This window comes from Bombus vosnesenskii, unplaced genomic scaffold (genome assembly GCF_011952255.1).
Source record: "Bombus vosnesenskii isolate JDL3184/JDL3185 unplaced genomic scaffold, Bvos_JDL3184-5_v1.1 scf7180000013445, whole genome shotgun sequence".
NCBI lineage: Eukaryota > Metazoa > Arthropoda > Insecta > Hymenoptera > Apidae > Bombus > Bombus vosnesenskii.
The window spans coordinates 359,700-378,703 of record NW_022883056.1 but is presented as its reverse complement, the minus strand read 5'-3'; the positions used below and the strand labels follow the sequence as shown (position 1 = coordinate 378,703).

Genomic DNA, 19,004 nt, shown 5'->3' with positions numbered 1-19,004 from the left:
ATATCGTGGATTTTGATTGAACGTTATAAGGCAAAGGGATAAAAAATGTTTAAGATCAAATACTTACTTCCACGGCAACCGACTGTGCATCCTGATTTAGCTGCAACAATAGAAATAAAGAGTACATTAAAAAGATTGTACTAACGATAGATCTTATTATCATTAGACTATGAATGTTTATGCAAATTCAAATTTTTCTAAACGAAACTAACGAAATGTAACCTAAATGGAGATTTGTTTCATTCTTTAAGTATTATTATATAAACAGTATTTTACTTTGAATATTTTGTATATCCCTGTATATTAAATATGCTCTGTATATCTTTGCATATTTAGATTTTCCATTGATGAATGCATAAACATTCTGCTCGTCATCGTCTATTGTTATCGAAAACGATCAGAATTCACTGCTACAATAAAATCTTCGCAGACATCAATTAAAGAATCTCAGAATCGCAACAAAGTAACAAAAGATCTTAATCTTCAGTGTTCAACCACGGTCCTATTGTCGGCATTAATTTTAATTGCCCTAACTTATTCCATCGCTGGACGTTGTCAGTCAATTTTGGTAACGATTTATAACGCTCAATAGAGCACCAAAGAGGGAGAGTTGCATTGAATAAGTCGGGCCGGTGCTTAAAACGCCCACTTGAATTCGTCATTAAGGGGCCAATAGTTGGTCACATCGAGATTTGTTTTGACGTCGCATAAACACGGGCCAGCCAGTGCATAATAATGTGTAACAGCATAATAACTAAATCATACCCAATCACCCAATGTAATAGCATAACAACGATACTAATCGTATCGTAATCCACAATAATATCTTTGATCGTTTCATAGGTCCTGTCGTTTTTCATTATCCATCTTCAACAAATTATCGTTCTCCACTTCTCAAAGCCACGTCGTGGTTCAAATAGGCTCAAATTCTATATGACTGTTTTAAGAGCTAAAGTTGATACCACAGCTATTTTCAACCACTGAAACTCGTGCTTTCGCAAAAGAGTTTAACGAAAGATCATATTCTACGCTAAAAGTATGAATGTTCTTGTTCATCGCTATTTTGCATGGATATTTATTTACTTATACGAAATGTAAGATTATAAAAATGTAGAGAATGCATATAATATAAAAAATACATAAAATAATTAAGAAAAATCATTCGTTATAATATTTAGCGAGTGGAACAAATATCTATAGACATAAATTCTATTTTCTTAGCTACGTTTAGGAAAATATCAAATTACATAAAAACTCGCAGTCCATTCGTCAGTACGTTATTGCAATAATAGAAACGATGAAACATTGTCTCCATTAGGCTGGTCTAATATTACTCGCAACTTAGTCGAAATTAATTCGTCCGTCGTATTTAATCGACTTTCGCTGTATAGCCACTAGACTCCCTCGAGAACCATTTTGTTCTTCTTGCCGTGGCACACGCAGTGAAACTTCTGCGTTGCTGAAGGATTTCGGCACGTGACGCGAAATCTAGACTCGTTTCGAGTTGGTTCTGATAAATTGGTCGGCGAGAAACGAAAAAGAAAATACGCTTCACCCTCGGTCCAGTGGTAGTCACGCGCTCGAAATTCAGAGTCTGTTCGACAGTTCTACCGAATATTTCGGCTTGTCAGCGAAGCGATATCCCGATGAAATTTCCAATTCACTCGGGGTAGTTCGATAGTTTGGATCATAGATTGGAGTAGAATAATGTTGTTGACATAGTATGTTCATGTAATAAAGTTGAAACAGTGATTTGAGTTGCTTCACAAATTATTACTGTGATAAAAACTTATTTAGGGATCTTTAGATTATTTAGGATTATTAATTATTTTTTCCTATAAAGTTATTACCTTCAGAGTCCTTCATCATTTTGTTCTAACGTCGTTTAAATTATTTATCAGTCACAAGCATTCGTCTGTTACACCTTTGTGTATCAAGAAATTATCAACGAATAAATAATTTATAGAGATATCGACGAATCGATAATTTGACGAATAATTATTTTGTTGGTATCGTTTGAAAGATCTTCCGTTGATAATTATATATTCGTTTATATAATTAATTCGTATATATAATATAATCGAATATGATAATGGAAATACAAATATATAATTATATGATCGTTTGTATTTCCATTATTCGTTGCCATTTGATAAATTAAATTTCTTAAATGCTGCATATTTTTCTTGTCTTATTTCTGTCCGAAATCTGAATTAAGATTATTTAATTTAAGATTAATTGAAAATAAAAACTGAATGTTACGATATTAATTTTAATTAGTTCCAATGGTAAAAATTAAGATTTATATATCTAATTAAAGTTTCGCATAAAATTTTGTAAAATAATTGACTCTACTTAATTCTAATGGCAAAGATTGAGCTTAATCTTAATTAAAATTTAGAATAAATGATTTGTACAATAAGCGAAATATTAGAAATTTTATTTATCGGAACGAAATAATCGATTAACTTCTATAGAAAAATGAATAGAATATTATATTAAGCAAAAATTCGATAACATCTTTCATCATCATTTGAATGTAGAAGTAAAATTCGTTTGGGAAAACTCGGCCACTCTATAAAATATTAAAGTAACGAATTTTTTGTTCTATAAGACTCGTTAAAATTCAGCGATGCATGCAGAAGATAGCTAGGCAAACGATATAAAAAATATGCACGGCGAATGTTTATGAAAAGTCTCGTGTTTAAGAAGGTTCTATCACCGAGCTACTTTATCCCATTTTTATCCACCATGTAGATTTCCAGCGGATAATAATGTAGAAAGTAGATAACGTCGTAGAAAATGCGCGCATAGGAGGCTTACGGCGGCTTCATTCGCTGGAAAACTTTTAATAACTCTTGCCTTCTTTATCGAGCAATATTTTACTATCTCTTGCCCTTTCCATTAGCACAACGTTTCTTCTTCGTTTACTTAAGTGACCCTTTAAACAAGAATTTTAGATTATTACACTTTTTAAGCCCTTTGACGTTAAACGTTTAAAAAGCTTGTACCTTGAACCTCTTTTCATCTTTACACTTTCAACCTAAACATTTTTCATTCGATAGCTATACTTGTCGTCAGGAAAGATCCGAAATTTTTATAAACAAGGTATATTCTCGTTCTTTAAAATGCATTATTATAATTGCTCAAGTATTGTATTTTATATCGATATCAATGATTTATCTTCGTGTTTCGAATGTATTAATTAATTTGAAACAATGGACTAACCAATGGAAATATGCGTACATGTTGTTTAAACGCAAACTTATTGAAAAATATTAAAATGTAAGTTGTATTAGTATTTTATCAGGATATAAGAAGTATATTGGAATATAGTTGGATGTTTTACAGAAACTCGCGATCGTGATAATTTCTATAAAACACATATACCTAATTTTGCGTCCCAGCATCAAGAACCAATCGACTAAAAATAAGCGTTTCAAGATCGAGGGTCAGCAAAGTCAGCGATTATCGTGTTATCGACACGACCTTACTACGAGGTTCAGGCCTCTTTTGCACAAATATGTCGCTCTTCCCCCCGGGGGCTAATCAGTGTCTCGCGTAAAAATGTTATCGATTATAAAACGAGTCAATAAGATTTTTTATCGTGTCCGCAGGGTTTTCCTTCTTGTCGGCAGTGTATCGTGCATTGCGAGAGGCTAAGTGATCCGTCATTTAGACTTTATCATGGCCTTTGAGATTTTTAGAAACAAACGACACTACCCAATCGACGTTAATATTCCAGCTGATTCTTTTTTAAACTCTCGAATCATCTTACGTGAAACGTGAAGTTCTTACAGTTACCGATATTTTCACTTTATCACGATCCTCAAGCTTTGTGCATTTCAACCTGCTCTTCGTTACACACGAGAACAAAGTAGTTTCAACGATTGTAAAAATACGATCAACGTGAAATTGAAACGAAAAATCACGAAAAGAAATGTCTTTATTAGAAAAATACAGAGTTCGATCGAAAATAATGCAAGAAACAAATATAATATCGTTACTGTTTTTCACGTCTATGATTATAATTCGAATTGCTTTCGATTTCTGTGTTGTAATTTGACTTAGATCAAAAGGAACGACAACATTTTTTTCTATTAATTATGCCGATATCAGCTAAGTTGTTTAAAGCTGTGTGGCACTAAGAAAAAATTAAAACGGTATCGCGAAGAAAAGAAATGAATAGAATTGCCAAACAAGTTTACTTGTCCGGAATATTTATATTGTGATCTCTATGTATCGTAATCAGCTACATGTTTTTTACTAAATCCAAATAAAACATAAAAGAGTTGTAGCGCAAACAGGCAATTAACGTGATATTGATTATTTATTAAGTGCAGACTTCTGTAATATTAGTTTCACAATCTAAAGTAGCGTTTTCGAAATATCTTAACGTCCTGTAATGTATTTATAACGTTGACACTTCAATTTTAAAATATGGTGTCATTTGTTATTTTGTTTCTGATAGAACTTGGTAAACGATTACGAGTACAATGACTGCCGATAAACTGCATGCTTAACATAGCGTTTTTCTCGGGTTTTAGCTGAACAAAAACTACGTCGAAGTTATTGCAATGATTTTCTTTTACCACTGGTGATATTTTCGTAACATACAAAAGTAACGTTAGAGATATTGCCTATAACCTTAATAAGAATAACAATAATTATTTAATTAATTGCATCGTTATCATTGATACAATTTCATTTACATTTTTTCTGACATTTTATATTATCAAACCCTGTTTTTTTTTTAATTGTCACAGTGAAAGGGAATTCCAATGATTTGTTTTCTGTCATTATGTTTGCTTCCATTTAGATCCGATAATTTCATGAAGTTTAAAAAGATCGAAATATTCATAACGCTAATATACTAAATTGCAGTAGATAAATTATTTAGGAACTATTTTCCAATAAGTATATTATTATAAACTAATAATTATAAAGCAATAATAGTTCATAATATAGTTGTTCCTTTTTTATTTCCGATTGAATGAAATCTCAGAGATTTCAAACTATTAACAATATAATAGGAATATTTCAAGAAATTTTGTTTTCTGATGTGCACGTTTAATATAGCAATATACCAATTTGTAACTTCTTTAGGAAATTGTCAAAGAAGATTTCTAAAATCTTTTATTCTCTTGTCGTTAGTCTCAGATTGAATTAAATATGAAGATTTTAGATCGCTGAGAATATGATTCAAATATTTCAAGGAATTCCATTTTTCCATCTCCAAGTTTATCATAATAAGATGGTAAAAAGCAAGAGCAAACATCCTCTACGTGTTCTGCTGCAATCTACTTTTTCCTTCTTCTTCCTGTTTTTTTAATAATGACAGCAATTTTTGAATGTAAAGAGATTATTTCGGTATTCTGCTAACGTTTTTCTGAAATAAATAACGTAACGTCGGTACTCTTTTGTAAGAAAGGTCATGATAAATTACGATAAAGAGTGCTCTGGACCTCTGAGCGTTTCCTGTCACGTAGTGCTTCGCTATTTCTCCCTTTTACTGAATCCAGATTGGATTTAGCTAGAATGGAGTCTGTTGGTCACAGAAGATTGAAATTAATACCGATCCTCATATAAGCACAATCCTTCTGGTCAACAGTATTATCTAGATAGGAACTATAATACGAAAAAAGACGATCAACCATTTTATCATCGTTAATGCTTCTCTTTTATCCGTATTAATAATTTATTTCGCGTTTTACGATTTCGTGAATTAATAATCTTTCTCTTCTTCGTACATTTTTTGTCGACTAATAATATTTCTCACTTTTTCCATATTTATGAGTATACAAAAGGTATATAAAATATTCGACGTAGGATACTCTTTACAATTTTTAGTAGATGAAACAGATTTTTATGGGACTTCCATTTTTTCAGTTCTGTTCGTAAAAACATGAAATTGCGCAAAAGTCAGTTGTCTATTCACGAGGCTTAATAATTTGATTCATTTATATATCAGCATATAAAGATTGATAATTTGGATCATTTTTTGATATTCACGCGAATAAATAATTTTTTCAACCACTTTATATTTTCGTAAATTAATGATTTGGGTCATTTGTATTTATTTAATCCTTCCTTCCCATTTTTTATAATTTCCCTGATTAATCATTTATTTTATCTTGTATATTTTGGTTGGTTAATTACTTGATTTATTCCTTCATATTTTCATGGATTAACTAATTTGTTTCGTTTTTTTTTTAAATATATGTGATTTAATAATTTCTCTTCTCTTCTCATATTTTCGTGAATTGATAGCCCTTTTATATTCTTAATAGCCGTATTCTTTTATATCTTGTAAGAAAAATGGGAACATTTCTTCCATTATGTTGGTTAAGAAATATTTTTGCCAGATCTTCGGATTATAATACTATGTAATACTCTTAAGAGACTAGAAATAAGTTTTTAGAGAGAGATTGAAAAATTGTTAAATTGATAACGCAAGACACAGTGGAATTATGGAAACGTTTTGCTAAAGTTTATATGCAAGAAGAATTTTTACTTGTATCGAAAAATTCTCCTTTTTCATTTTTAAATGTTTTCGTGCAACAACATAAATTCCTTCGCAACGCTCGTCGTAAACTGTAAAAATGATTAAATATACTTCTCCCCCGAGAGAATAATTCTTGTTTTGCCGGACATGTTTAAATCATTATAACCGATACTATATGACAGCAGCGAAGAGGGGAATGACTCTTTCATATAACATTCGTAATGTTCTGTCGAACGCATATCGTTGAATTATTTTTGACGGGTGATCAAACCCTCCAGTTCCTCAAACAGAAACATCTCGATACATTCAGAAACCATCAAAATCCCAAAAATCTGAAAATCATTTTGAAATCGCGGATTGACAGATATTTTCTATCGATCTATTTTCCTACTTATTTTGAAGGAAATCGATAAATTATTTGTTTACGCGTACCAAAATCAAATTGGTCAATTTTTTACTAATTTCTTTTACTAAAAATAGAATCAATTCCATCGAAATTAATCGTTCTCACGGATGACAATTAATATATTTGAGATATTTTGGAAGGCGGTAAACATATATATTTAATCCGAAAGCTAGACAAAAACATAGTTTTCGTTTTATGGGTTTGATAAACGGCGCATCGAATATTAAAATCGCTCTCTTCTGTAACGTCATCTGAAAATGTCAAAACCAAACAATGTCATTTCTTTTCTCTGTGTTCTTCGATTATCAGTTTCCTATAAAAGAAGAAATTTCTGCAATAAAGAATCGGATAATGATTTTGCGAATTTACAATCTAACTTCGTATTTCGACGTATGTACAATGTACATAGATTTTATTTTAAATTAGCAATTTCACATCCTACGATTTAATATGTTCCAACCACCTACAATTTATACGAATCTTCAAATAGAGTTGGAAATGTAGAAAGCGGAAATCTGGAGGCAGGACATTCCTATTGACTGGAAGAATCTCGTAAAATGGCCTACTCAACGTTAAGGATAAGGCAGCAACTGCGAGCAATTTTTATCGAACAAATCCCCGACGCAATCTCAAAACGAAATGAAACGATCCTCGAAAGAACCTCGAGGCTTCCGTCTCGTTTCGAACGAGCAGCAGGGAGCTCGCAATGGGGCGGCAAATTAATCGGTCGGCCGCAATCGCAGTCTCTTTCTCTCTCTTTCTCTCTCCCCCTGCTCTTCCATTATCCGATTATCAGAGATTCGCCGGTCGGCGTAGCGTCGCGGCTCGCGTAATCGCCGCTGGGTTGCACATGAAAATTGCAAGTGTCACGCGCTCTGCAGTGCTTGAAATTTTAGTCCCGTGGAAATGCCAGCTGTTGTTTTATGTGACCACTTTCGTATGTTATATATCACGTGTCGAAATAAATTTACATAGTGTAATTTATCGAAGTTTGTTCGTGAGAAGAAATAGCATGGAATTTTATAATACAGTCAGTCACGATAGTCTGCGTACACTTATTGAATTTCGTGTGTTTGAGTTCTAGAACACATTGAAAACACACTTTTGTCACAAAACTACTTGTACTTGCATATCGATACAATTACTGTCAACGTGTTGTCAAGAGGAACACAAAATTTAAAATATTTAAAGATTAAGATTGTTACTAAAAGTTTAGATAACTTTTTCCACGAATTGTTTAGAAATTTATTACTAAATACCTTAAGAAGTTTTTACAATTTTTTCACGTGGATATCATTTTTAAGAAATTATCATTATTCGAGACTTTAGCTCGCTTCTTCCGATAAATTATCTTCAGATTACACGTGTAGATATGGAAAAGCAGCTCCCTCGCGTTTTATTCTTCCCATGGCGGCATTTTCGCGCGAATCACAGGGAAAATCGCGCGGAAAATCCGACGGAAGACAGCGGATCGTTTAAGGGCGTCTCGAGTGATGGTAGAAATGAATTTTCGATGCGACTCGTGCAACTGTAGTCGACCTGGGATAATTGCAGCACTGCAGCCGCGATAAGCGGATGTGCAGCCGTGTAGTTTTCCACGCGATGAGCACGTGAAAGCTCCATGGCTTCCAACAATGTATCACCCGGGAATTATAAGTGGCGTAAATTACGGCTGAAGGTTGCACACAACTTAGCCTTACAATCTAACTTTCGTTTTAAACGACTATAATTCTGCTAATGAAGACACATTGTCTGGAACAGTTGAATCGACAGAGCGACTTGCAAATGATATTGCTTCGAAAACCTTCCATTTCCTTTGTTTTTGCTTATTGCGTTTTACTGTTTCTCTTTAGCGCCTTCCACAAGGATATTTGCAAAATATCTCTCTAATAGGCTATGAAAGGAAATTTCCAAACGTAGAATACATTCCTCTCTCATTTCATTCTTTCCTATTCTTTCGTAGCGGCACTCGACAGTAAACTTTCCAACGGTTTCTGTTCCGTGGCTCGCTACACAAAGACCCTATCCTTCGGACAAGATGATTACTAGATGTCGATACATTTTTACGGAATATTTTCGCATGGACCCATGTTCGAACTTGTAATCGCGAACCGCGAACCGAAATTAGTAACCGCGAGTTTTACGCCAGGTGTACACAGAGAATATATTGTTAATAAATATTTGTTGTTAAATATATTGTTGTTAGATATCGTGTTTTCTCAGTACCTACCACGCCTATCACCTCACTTTGTTTTCCTTAAATAGCTGTATCTTAATTTATTTTATCAATAAAGCCCTACCTTTTGTCATACTCTAAGTCTATAAGTTGTTTGGAAAAAATTGTCTAAGCATACTTCTCATTTAAAACTAAAAATTCAAAGATATAAAATACAATGAAACCTAGTTTTTTTAAGTTCTAAGATAAAATACTCCATTAAGGTAATTAACTGTTTGAGTCCCAGGAGTCTTTGAAAACACAGGGTCGAAAAATGCCGAACGGAGCAATAGCGATCATCATATTTGTTATTTTATGAAATACATCTATATTATTATATATGCGTGCTATTAGTTTATAAATATTCCAAGTTTTGTTCAATAAAAATTATTCAGAAGATAACAATGAAGTATAAAATACCATCAGTCGTCTGTAGCGTTCAAATGTACTGGGACTTTTCGGCACAAAATCTAAACAGCGCGATCCCGCTGCTTGGAACTCAAACGGTTAAGAAACACGGTTGTCCCTGTAGAATTAAGTTAATCGAAGATTCGTCGTAAAATGCAGCGACAACGTCTCGCGGTTCAGTCTATTCTGTGGTAATTTAACACTGTATCAAGAGTACCTAAAATCATCTTGGACCGCTAATGCACATAGTTCGCGGCATATAACTGGCTGGAACGAGGTCTATATCATTGAAACGATTACAGGTCCCCTATGTTCAACCGGACATTTGGTAAATTGATTTGATCTCGACTTCCCAATAAAACAGACGAGATACGACATAGGGCCGGTTGCATCGCCGTACCTACATCAACTTCGACTTTGGAAAAAATTGAAACACGCATGAAGGGTATAAAGAGGCGAGGAAGCTGCAATGCGATAAGAAGACAAGCCTCGCTTTCCATCAATTTGAGTGAACCCACAAGATCTAACCATAAATCAAATACTTTTTCGAATGTGTTACAAATTCATGAATTCTTATTCGTATCATCAAAATTTGATATTTGTAATAGGTAAAGTATTACATTCATCGATATGAAATTTCTATCTTTCCTCTTCTTCAACAAATACGATTTAAATATACAAATCCTTTAATTATTATTTTATTCGATCTTTTGCGCAAAAATATTCAGCGGCATTTGAATAGTAAAAGAAATTTCAAATTTAACGATAATACGAACTTTTATAAATTTGCACAATCTATTTCTTACGAATAACATTTAATGAACATACGGAATAATGAAATTGGCTAGGTAAGGAATAATAAAAAGCTCCTTGACGTCAAATGATGTCTCTTGCACGTTATTGTACACGTTCGAAAACGTATTACGTATTGGAACGTCATTTGATATAAAAAACTAGTAATGTATTCATCGTACAAATATAATATTCATAGAAGTTCATTTATACAAAATTCTCAGAAATGTGAAATCTAACTTGGAACAAAAACGAGTCGTGACTTTTTACCTTTTTAAGTAATAATTCGTTAATTTGTAGAAAACGATTAATTCACGTCTATGGAGAATTCTGCGAACTTGAAAAATATTTAAGAATTTTTTATGTATTCGCTTAAAGAATGATAATGACAAGTAGACAAGCGATGGAAGCTTTCTTTAGTAGAGCAACGACGTGTGAAATAATTGATTCTCTAATATAACGAACCAAAGGTTGCTTCAAGACCGAAATTCTTGTAATTGTAAAGTAACTTTCATTGCGTCCAACAGGAATCATAAGCCACGCAATAGCCCCAAGTGCTCTTTATTTCTTCATTTACTTGGACCTCGAAACTTCTTAACTCCTGGTGTCTTGTGCTGAAATGTATATTTCTCAGAGAAACCGATGGTCCCTTGTAAATATTTAAATAGCAAATGTTTCTTCGGTTGATGAAGGAAAACCGCTCATTGCTCCTTGAAAGTTTAATGCTGTTATACATTCCAATAAAAAGTTTGATACAAAATTTAGCATTTAATCTTTTTTAAGACTACATTTTGTGAAGAAAGATAGATATTTTCTATCTTTCTTCACAAAAATAATATTCAAATATGTAGTCATGGACATTGAGATTTAATACACATTCGTAGAAGGATTTTATTCATTCAGAAATAATTGGGTAGCCTGTCGTTGTCTGAAATAAAAATCAAAGTATTCGTACGCAACCATTTTACAGACCACTCGTAAATATTCGTAGCTAATAATATTTGTAGTAGCTTTGAAAATCTTTTACACACCTCTTGCAGTATTTGTAGTATTTATTAATATCTCTGAAGGAGTGAAGAGGGCAACTCATTCATATTAAGTTGATTGTACACGTGAAAGGAAATTCTTTATCAATGGAAAAAGATTCTTAGTAATTTAATGTAAAATTATTCTTAAGAATATCTCGAACATAGATGCTCGAACGCAAGTAACTGTCGGTACTTAACGACTAACTGGGAATGTTTACGCATTTATAGAAAATAAAATTTACTCAAACGTAATATAACGTAAAATGTTTACGAGAAATCTAAATATGCATCGAGTATTCGTTATAACATTAGGACGGAACAAATATGTCTCTAGGTTAATTTTTCTTAATTATTTCATCATAAAAATATGAGTTTGCGTAACAGTTCACAGTCTACCTATTAATAGAATTCCTATGACACTGGAAAAATAACGCGCAATGATGTTTACACGCGTGGAAGATTAACAATATTGTTTACCAAGTCATAATTATTTGTCTATCTCTAACGCGCGATAAAGCACACTTTGTTCGTTCCATGGGGCTCGATAAATCGGTAGAACAGCCACCATAGGAGAAGCTCGATCTAGCTAATCATGACGGGTCTTAATAAGAACTCCTCGCCGCACTGGTACTCATTTTATGCGGACTAGTTCGAAAGCGACTTTTCTCATTTTCTACGATTACACCTCGGAGGAAAATGAAATTTTGATTAATTCAAAATTACTGTACAGTTGTGAAGGAGAATTTATGGGAGTTGCTTTTGGCTCTTTCCCTTTAAAATTCGGACGATTGTTAATTCATACGAATATTAATATTCATTTCACTTTTCAGTTCTTTAAACTTCTTGTAAAAACTTTTTCATATTTTTCCATCATAATTTCGCTACTCTTATTTTGCTTAAATAAGAAAGGAAATAACAGTATCGTCTCGGCTGTTTCTTACTATTCTAGTTTTATGTATTTAAGTTATTCTAAAGGTTTTTTGGTTTCAAAGGTGATTTGTACTCTTTTGTTGTTTTCGCTCTTCTAAATCATTTTAAGAGTTAACAAATATTTATTTTAGTATAAATATCGATTTATGTTACTTGCTAGTTTCGTTTAAATTTTTAATTTTCTTATCGAATCAAACCTTTTTCTGTTCTAAAAAAATCTTCCAATTTTTTAAAAAATTATAATAGTGTTTTTCTTCGTTATTCACATTTTACTCAAATTATTCAGGTAATTTTCCTTCTTCAAAAATATTATATAATTTCTTTGAAAATGATTCTCGTTTTTTCATTATTTTTGTCGCAGGTACTCAAATCATTAAAAAATTTCTTTAATTTTCTTCTTTCTTTTTTATAAGTATTTTCATATTCTTTTTCCATTTAAATCATTATTTCTAACAATTTATTTTTTATTCTCTTTGAATAAACGTCGCATGCACTCTTTATTATTCCCTGTTTAATTAGATCCTTCAATGAGATTTTTTATCAAATCAAATATACGTGAATTTCTTTATCTCACTTCCTGTGATTGAAGAGCAAACGAAGCTGTTAAAAAAATATTCTCATATTCTATGATTTCAAAACCTATTATTTAAAGCGACACGTAATGAACTTTAAACATTGTCTAGCTGCCGCGGATGTGGGACAACAATAAACGACGGCCATTGACAATGATTCAAAGAACTCGCGGGCTAATCATTGTCCATCATCGTCCATCTAACTCCGGCAATGGGATCGCGCCAAGTGGAGGAAGTCTCTTAGATCATTGATCTCGCTGATCCGTGTCACGTTTTGTAAACACTCGTTCAAAATACCAAACTAATAAAAAAGAACAAAAAATCGAGAAACGCGAACTATTCAATTTTTTGACATACGATATACCGTTTATTTTGGAGAAAATTGGTAATTTTGAGTTCTTGGAAATTTCCAGCTTCGATCAAACGCCAACGTAGCTTCGCATGTCCTCAGGGACTCGACCCATTTCTTCGTAACATTCCATTTTCAAGATGGAACTTTGAAAAATTTATTCGAAACTCGACAATGCGTTTCTTCCTTTTTTCGCCCTGTTTGCTTGATATACCCATTTTTTCCTTTTTAAAATCTTTACGATGTATAAAGATGTACCATAGGAATTTATTCTATTCCCATCTTAAAGATTTCTTCTTCTTCGTAAGGGTAAATTTCGTTTGTTAGTGGAGAATGTATGTAGGGATTTATGTAATTTCAAATGTGATTTTACTATATTATATTATATTATATTATATTATAAAATCAATTATGTTACTCTCTCTTTTATCGTAGAAATTTCGTTGAGGATTTGTTTATGCGATAGGAATTTATACTGGCTCTATAAAATTTGTCTTCTTTCTCCAACACGAGGTTTTACTTGTGAATGAAAAGCTGAATAATAATTTATCAAAATTTTAGAAACTCTGATAAAATAACAATAAAAAAAACGTTTGATCAGTTGACAATCAAATTTTGAATAAATAATCCACGATACTTTGTATCCATAGTACTTTTATAAATTACATAATTCTGTCGTGTGAATAAAAAGAATTGATTGCTACAGTATTAAATATTGAATGCAATAAGTATATAATTCGTATTAACTTACAAATGATCTAGTTTCGACAAATATAACAATGACAAGAGTTTAATTATTATATAATCATACAATTTATATATGGTTATACTACAAAGTCAGGATCTATTTTGTGATAAAAACTTCTTCAATAATTTTTTCAATTAAGCATCTATTTTGATCTATCTATCCATTTTATGAACAGTGTAATTACATCAAATTTCTCATCAAATTAAGAAGAACAAAGATCATAGAGTACAATTTTATAAACTAGAGATATATATATATATATATATATATATATATATATATATATATATATATATATATATATATATATGGACTGGTGTTTTCAAATACAAAAATATAGCAGAAGCAGTTTAATAGTTTAATTGCACCAGTTCGAAGGATTATTTAAGAAATGTTAACTATAAGTAGCATGCTTGTTATTTCATGGCAAGTGTCTCCACGGTCGTAAATTATTCATTTCATTTTCGATATTACTGCCTGATAAGTGTAGTGGTTTATACAGTGTTTTACGATCAGCGGAAATAAAGATAGCGAACACGCAACGCTGATGGTTCGTCGGAAAACGAAACACGTTGAAAAAGCTTTTTCCCTTGATGCATCGTCTGTAACGATTGTCAGGAAACGCACGTAAGTCCATGACGGTAAGAGCGTAATAATAAGTTAAATGTCACGGATAAGTTTTATCGCGAAATAAAATAAAGAACGAAAAAGAGGAAGGGAATACCCTCTACGTTTCTCTTGTTACATTACGCTATTTTCTTTTTCTTTTATCAAATTCACAGAAATTAGAATTTTTCCTTAACTGAACGCAATTTTCGTACAAGATATTAAACAGATAAGAAAGATACTAATCTGCAAGAATAGAAAATGAAAGTTCTACTCTACTACTATTCTCTGTTTTAATTAATTTAAAAAAGGTTACTAATATTAGGTTCTTTTTTAATTGATAGAATTTTAAGGAAACGATCACATTTTGAAATTTTTAAAAATATGAAGGCACTGAAGCTACGAGATAAAAATCGAAAATTATACGTTTCTGTTATTAATACACTGCTAATATTTTGCTTCATTCTATTTCTCCTAGATCAACAGATATTAAAACTGTTTAAACGTTATGTTATTTTAATAAAAAAAAAAGAAATAATTACATCTTCTGTGAAGCTATGAAGAGTGATAAGAGAAATATCAAGACTACATTTCTATTAACTTCTTTTTAATATTTAAAATCTCTTATTCAAAATTATTTCTTATTAATCTCAATAGAAAGGAATATTTGAAAAATTGAAACTTCAAATATTTTAAAAGTGCTAGACGTTATCATAAAAGAATTTAAACAAAAATAAGGAAAATGTTACAAACATATTCATGAAAGAAAATATTCTTCAAATCAGATATTATCTATTATTTACTACTCCTTTTGGATTTCCTTTCGAAGAATCCGTCGATCGGTTTCAAAGTCCACACTGTGATCTCAACCGATTTGAACTTTTTGTAAAGGCCAAAAAATCGTGAGTTTACGGGTCAATAATAATCAAACGAATCGATTTTGTTATCTGCGTTGCTTTGCAGATTATTGCTACGCCGACCGGCTTTTATATCTGTGCTCTTACAGTACGTGTTTATTTGTCGTTATTAATAGGATTATAAGAATCTATAGGATATAAGGATTATAAGAATTTCGAAGAAAAGTTATTTCGTAAAAGATTCAATTAATTCTGAATATCTTCAAATAGATGTGAAATAAAAAAAAAATTAATATCTAACAAATAATTCCAAATAACTCCATAAAAAGCTATAAGAATTAACAAAAGAAGTATCAAAATTAAAGTAAATATAGTTACAGATATTGAAGAACTCATCGATTGCACATGTAAAAACATTCCTTATACAAAAATAGACTATTAAAACGGGTTTAAGATAAGCACAAAGAAACGTAAACAGTCAAGAAAAGTAGAAAAATGGTAAGTTGCATTTCAAGCGACAAGAATAAAGACAAATAACTAGTAGAAATTCGATTGAAACAAAAGCATGCTGCATTATGGCAAAGCCATTGGACGCAGAATACTTTAGTAGCCATTAGCAAAGTATACCGGCGTCTAGAGTGACGCAGCTTACTCTATGAATAGTCACTGAAGCTAAACTAGACCAAGCATGACAAAAGACTTGACATGACAAAACGAACCAAATATTCCTAAAAAAAAAAAAAAATAAAAAAAAAGACAGCGGTACATAAAGTCTTTTATAATCGAGGAGAAATGTGTATTCAAAACCAGAAAAAAAAACAAGAATTTCGCGGTAACCGCCGTTAATTTGTTCGAGTCCTATCTGTCGAAATTAATCTCTGATTTCGACATCCGTCTGTTAACGTTAATCTCTGCATCCTTGACACGGCGAATAACCTTTTAACACGACGAACCGCACGGAGCTTGAAGCTCGTTGACCCTTTCTATCGTTCGGGATACCACAATGTATATCATTGGTCGAGAAATTTGCGTAAAGTTGAAAGTACGATTAACGATCAACTGATTGTGCATTTATGCATTTGTAGAAGATTGGGAAATACGCTGTTGACTACAAGTATTAAGGAACAAGCTGATGTATATGATGTAACAAGCTGTGATGGTTTTCATTGTTCATACTTTCGAATTATCTCGGTATAAATCTGTTACTTGGGTCGCATTAGTGTGGAAAATATGATGTGAAATAGAATTTGTTGGAGTTTTTTAATAAATGTAACGAGTAAGTGTCCCGCTGTTTATGGCTGGCGGTATATATATTATATTGGGGATTTTTATGTATTTGTGATAAATTTGAAGTTGCACATACGCACAGAACGTATATGATACACAAGGATATATAAAATATCCATAGTGATATATATTGCTATAATTTTCAGTAGATGAAACATATTTCTACAAAAGCTCCATTTCTTTAGTATTGTTCATAAAAGTGCAGAATTGCATAAAAATCTTCATTTTATACGTATGGCGTGTAGAGAGAAATATATAAAATATTCAAAGTAATGTACTTGTTACAATATTTAATATTCTTCTTTTTTAATCGTGTTCATAAAAATAAGAATCTGCGTAAATAATATGACAGATCGAATCACTTCAAATATGATACGCTATTTAAGAATGTTGAAAATCTTGATAAGCTTTAATATGTTTTTCTATGTTTGAACTTTGATAAGACTCGAAAGTCTTGTCAGATCTTGAAAGCTTTTGGAATCTCGGCAATCTTGAAATAGACGGATATTCTGCATCTTACATCTTCGATTTTATATCTACAAACTCTTACATTATATTCCACCTACAGTATCTTATCTGCAAGATCTTATCTTCTATCTATCTCTTATATCTTATGTATCTCTAATATTTTATACAAAATATAAGTTTCGTCTTGGAAGTCTCGAGAGCTTAGCGTAAATATAAAATTTTCGTTAGAAAAATTAATACTCGCCTAGATTTTCAGGAAAGATTGTCAAGACCTATCTAAACTTTAAAGGTTCGTAAATATTGAAAATTTAAATATGACACATTATCATTAAACTACGAATTTTGATGCACTTATAGGAAATTTAAATCAGAAAAAGAGGAAAGTTTAAAACATAGAAAACAACAAAAATAAAGTTCATCGCCTATTAGAATATTCAGTAGATAAAACAAATTTCTGTTCAAGTTTTATCACTTTATTTACCTTCAGAAAAATATGAATTTCCATAAATATCTGTGACCATATACTCATTTGCATTCATGACTATGCTATTCCACTTAAAACACAAAGCAATTACTTTAAAGACATACGAGTATTTTGCTATTCTCTGAACAGTCGTGTTTCCCTATTAATTCATATACCGCACATTTCACTGTATATTTTAATATACGACCGTATTATACCGTATTCTCATTCAAATTGTATACAGTTCGTCGAACCGTGGTATCGTCGAAAAAACACCTTAGACGCGTCCCTACCCTGGATACCCTGCGTTTCCACGAAAACTTTTATGCGAGATACGTATCTGCGAGGGTGGAACTTATTTACCTGGTCTACACAGAATTCCTGTGGGACTGCAAAGGGGTAGTTCCATGCATTTTAGAGGTGGCCTGAGCCACACTGAACAAACTTCTAACGGAATGTTGTTGTGACGTGAGGGTGACTCCTCACCCCATTGTGACTCGCCCCTGATGCTTTTCTCGCATAAATTCAATTTATCAGCCTGTTAAAAAATATTTCGCCACCGTCTCCCCTACACACTTTCTCTGTTTTTCTGCCTGCCTTTATCTTCGTCACGTTATCAACGTGGTAATGGGCCTGGGAAAAAGTTTCACGACGGTGTAACGAGTTTCGAGTTCGGGTATATGGAGTTACGTAGCAGACACCCGTCGGCCGTATGGCGACTTGAAAAATTGATGGATCGTGATGGGACGCGGAGACGTTGTTTATCACGTCGTTAGAAAAAACGGAAGATATTTTGCTTGTCTATGGATAGTGAGCGAGCTCCGTTTCTTTTTTCTTTCTCTTGAAGAGAGGAAGTTCCGGTTTTCAGCGCCGAGTTTGTTTTCACTTTGCAAGTTTGCATCAAGCGAAAGAAGCATGCACGGTGATTTAGGTCTGTTTCTAAAGTTGTTTTTTTTTTTTTGCTATTCGTACGTTTTCATTCTTCTGAGATTTTTTAAATTCCAGAAGTACCATGATCTGATTCTACTTTTCACGTTGTTTCCAAATCAATCTTAGGATTCTTTTATTGTCCAAACATTTAAGAAAAAAAAGAAGAGAAACTAAAAAATTTGGGGAGTACGATATGTAACTTAAATTCAGTTTCAGGTTATTTTCAAGAATTTAAGTTGTAATTAAGTGAAGTTTCAAGCATTTTTATCTTTAGTAGTAGAAAGTACTATAGCTGATATAATTTATTCGTTATTAAAAAATTCTTCAAGTTCGAAAATTTGTTAAATTGTTAATATACGCGTGATTTCTCCACTCTCTTTTGTTGCATGTTTACCGTCGCCTCGAATGATGATTTCTTTGTCATTAGCCACTCATTAGAT

General features: G+C 32.1%; 1 protein-coding gene across 1 annotated transcript in view; it reads right to left on the bottom strand.

Moving 5' to 3' along the window:
- Positions 1-19,004, bottom strand: part of LOC117238300 (apolipophorins) — a 46,311-nt gene that overhangs the window by 22,580 nt on the left and 4,727 nt on the right. The window contains exon 2 of the mRNA XM_033503111.1: positions 68-100. Coding sequence (XP_033359002.1) covers positions 68-100 — 33 coding nt within the window. The remainder of the gene's footprint in view (positions 1-67; positions 101-19,004) is intronic.